This window comes from Lipotes vexillifer, unplaced genomic scaffold, assembly GCF_000442215.2.
Source record: "Lipotes vexillifer unplaced genomic scaffold, Lipotes_vexillifer_v1.1 scaffold265, whole genome shotgun sequence".
Taxonomy (NCBI): Eukaryota; Metazoa; Chordata; class Mammalia; order Artiodactyla; family Lipotidae; genus Lipotes; species Lipotes vexillifer.
In genome coordinates, this window is record NW_006795112.1 from 1,271,479 (window position 1) to 1,275,460 (window position 3,982).

Genomic DNA, 3,982 nt, shown 5'->3' on the forward strand with positions numbered 1-3,982 from the left:
GCCGCTCTTCCCTTACAGCTTCTTTGAGCGGTTTGTGGAGGCGATCAGTAAGTACCTTACAGACAGGAGCGGTTGGTGCAATAACCTGGCAGTGTGGAATTACTATTAAGTAAATAATAAGAATGGCGATAATAGCAATCATGGAGATGATAATATCCCCAATGCTCCACAGCTTTCATTTTAGTTTTGGTGTTTTTGATGGCTTATTCTTATTTCTGCAATATTATCTAAGTGTTTTGAAAAATTAAGAAAAAAAGAAGAAGGCTTCCTGGTTAGGGTGGCCAGTTTTCAACTAAGCCTCCTCGAATGAAAATAGCTTCTCATGCTATCTGCTTTACAGGGGCCACCTTCCGCCTCCCTAGCCCCTACCTTTATACTTTCAGAATCACAGTGAGTTTAACTGAGTTCAAGGAGATTTTGAAAAAGAACCGAAGTGAATTAAATATTACATTTCATTAAAGAGGTGTTAGATCATCAGCTGAGGCATCACCTTCTCAAGGCTTGCTCACCCTACACCCACCAACACTAGTAAAGAGTTGGCTACAATTTGCTTACAAACAGTGTGAATATTAAATTAAGTAATGGAAAGTTTCTTCTGTTAAGCTGGTGGCGTTATGGGAGGTTGAGTTGTATCACTTATTAGCCAATAGTCATTGTATACTCCCTGAAACTTCCTTTCTATTATTTTCTCATTCATAACACACGCACACGCGCGTGCGCACACACACGTAAAAACGAATGAATGAATGAATGAAAATCTTTCCAAATGCAAGGAAACTTCTGCTATTGATTCTCGGAGCAGCAACGATTAGTACATCTCTAAATTTAACATCTTAGGGTGTACTATGATTGTGACAGCTTGGAAAAAGTTTCCTGGCAAGCAAGCTGATTCAAGGAGGAAAAAGAAAGAAGAAAGAAAGGTAAAATTAAAAAGCTTGCAAGCCTGGCAGGAGCTTAATTAAAGTCCAAATGAGAATAATCTCCAAGAAAAAAAAGTGCTCTACTTAGGAGGTCTGATCTTGGATGGCTGTGTGTACAGTGTTCCCATTAGGGGGAGTGGGATAAGGGGAGCCTCAATATGCCCTTTTATTCTGTTTTTCATTTCACAGAAGTCTTCACGCTTGTTTAAAGCTCTGGCAAAATGATATCAAGAGGAATAAAGCCGAGCTTATTCTCCCAAGGTCTTTCTCTTGCTGCCTGCTCACAATTTCAGATGTTGTTATTGTTGAATAAAGTAGCAGTGCTTTAAATATGGGTTTTGAAGCGAGGCTGGAGCTCATATCCCCTGTCAGAGTTTTTATTTCATGAACCCTCTGCTTCTCAAGAAGAACAGTATTTTATGGTTCCCAGGCTCTCTTAACTTCTTTTTAAAAGGAGGAATAAAGAAAAAATAAACAAGCATGAATTTCCCTAACTGTTTATTCTGATATTCCATCTTGGAACACTCAAGCATGGAAGATCACTCATAAAGCGAAGACAGTGTTCTGGTAAGACATTGGGGGCTTTTGCATTTGGGTACATATTTCTGATTATATATATTTAAAGAAGTCATACAGATTTCACATCGTGGTCGCCATACTTTTAAGTGAGAATTGTCTCATTTGTGTGCATTGTGCTGATTTGTGTGCATTGTGCATGTGCTGATTTGAGGGCTATGATGTAGGATACCCATCGTTTAAGCTTCCTTTAGTTAACCTGATTCTGAAGATATTAGGCAAGCCATTCCCTTAGTCTAAGAGATGCGGGAAGCAGGCCCTCAAACCCATGAGAGGTTGTGTCCTTTGAATTTCCATAAAGAGGAGGACCATCTCTGGTCTATCCTAGACTTGACTCCAAAATGGACAGAATTTCATAATTATTGGCATGGTCAGAACTTAACAAAGCAGAATTGAGGTAGGCAGCATGCTATTGTGACTGATGGCTATTGAGAGGATTTTTTCCAACACCTATCAAATAGGCTATGGAGAAAACGAATGAGAGAGTGCTTTAGAAAGTCCTTTAAAAATGTAAGATACTGAACAAATGCTAACAGTGTTTCTCCAGATGAGCTTTGTTTGAGAAAGTAATCTAGAAGCAAAGAGACGGGAGTTTTTCCTTCATTGCTCAAGGCAAGGAGAATCACCCTCAGCAAGCTTGCCTTACCTAACTCATGTAGTACATAGTATTTTTAATATGTCAAATGGAGGCACTCACCAAGAGGCTAATATGGCTGAGAAATATGATGTTGGAAAGGGACATATGTTTGCTAATCCATGCATTTTTGACATAACCTTGACATTAGTTCTTGAATTCTCAACTCAGCTTGAGGTTGTAGTTCATGTTTAAATATCCTTAAGCAATGGCAGAATGGCCACATAGTTCCTTGGAAATGGCAAAACCACACCAGAGGAGGCACTTTTACTCCACGGTGCACTAACTGGGTAAAAAAGTTTTTCCAAAATATAAGGACATCCATATCCAGTCCCAGAGAAGTGCTGGGCTTTATCATAGCTCTCGCTGCCTCTTGTAAAATCTATACCATGAGTAGCTCAACAGACCTGCCTATGAATTCTTTGCTCTTTATGAAAAGAAACCAGCCAGGTGAGGTCTGTCTGCAGGGGAGATGTCCATATAGGCTGGCTCTAGGCTTCTTTGACCGTCTTCATCCATCACTTCTTTGCTCTGTACCTGTGGAAGGTTGACCCTAGCCAGCTGTATCGCAGAGGTGCTCTTGAGGGCTGGCTTCCTGCTGCTACAGTCAGTGGAAGTCTCTGGTGATAGATGGCAGAGGGAGGGGGAAGGAAAAGACCAACCAGTTTTTTAGTTTATCCTCCACCCCCTATCCCTTGCCCACCCATCTGCCTCAGATAGCTTCTCTACCTGAGGATCCATGATGTCCTCTGTGTCTTCAGCCCATTCTGGTTCCATCTTCCATCTGGTGATGTGGACCCTCCTCCCTTTGTCCCTCCAGCCTGGTAGTGGCTTCCTGCAGTGGCTGGTTTCTTGGTGACTTCAGGCTTCCTTATTTGGCTCTCAGCTTCTTCATCACATGGGTAACCAGTTCCCTGCATCAAAATCATTCCCTCTGTTGGTGTAAATGCTTGAAGTGATGTCTGGTCTCTGGTTATAGCCACTAGCAAAACTCCATGCCAGTCACTGTCATGGTTCATGTAGCTATAACGTTATTTTCCTTTACTGTCTCACTACCCCCAAGCCCAGTTTGTGAAGGCTTAAGATTTCTATTTGGCCCCAAATTGAGAGATCTGTTACCCTTTCATGACAGAGTGAAAAGGTGAATAGACCAAAAGGAATTTTACATCCAACTGGAATGCTTTGCTTCTGAAAAAGAAATGTTTTTTCATGTACAAGCAATTAATGATCATTTGTGCTATTTGAAATACTGTTAATTTTTATTATATGTTTGAAAGTCATCATTACATATTCCAAGAAGAGGGAACAGAAGGCATTTACTTTTTTAAGTAGTTTCTTTTTGGACCAAAAACAAGCATTAATATGATAAGAACCAACAATTGCCATAGTGATTCCCTGTCTGATAACACCCACCCGGGTAACAGAAACACTAGCGATTGTTTCATATTTCAGAATCCAAGTACTGCAGCTATTGATCTGAAATTCTATACTTGAGGTCAATGCAACTGGGTCACCTACAGGTTATTTCATGGGGATTTAACCCACTGACTGCAAGAACTTAATTCCTTGGAAATGACTTGTGTTGAAGGCATTATTAATACTGTAAATATGAACTCAGTACAAAAACATGACTTTAGAGTTTTATGATAGGTGATGCAATCTTGTGGCTAAAAGCCTGCAGAGGGTCTGGACATTTCCAGTACATCTAAATCCTATGAAATGTACGAAGTTCTTCCTCTATTCCCATCTCTTTTGTTCTGGTACCTCTACAGATACAAAGAAAAGAGACAACAAACAGTGTCTTTTCTATTTTACTATCTGCATTTTTCCAAAATTCCTGGGAGAGGGAAAG

General features: G+C 40.3%; 1 protein-coding gene across 1 annotated transcript in view; it reads left to right on the forward strand.

Annotated features, from left to right (window-relative positions):
- Positions 1 to 3,982, forward strand: part of ARHGAP15 (Rho GTPase activating protein 15) — a 596,184-nt gene that overhangs the window by 467,671 nt on the left and 124,531 nt on the right. The window contains exon 12 of the mRNA XM_007467470.1: positions 1 to 47. Within this exon, the coding sequence (XP_007467532.1) occupies positions 1 to 47 (47 nt within the window). The remainder of the gene's footprint in view (positions 48 to 3,982) is intronic.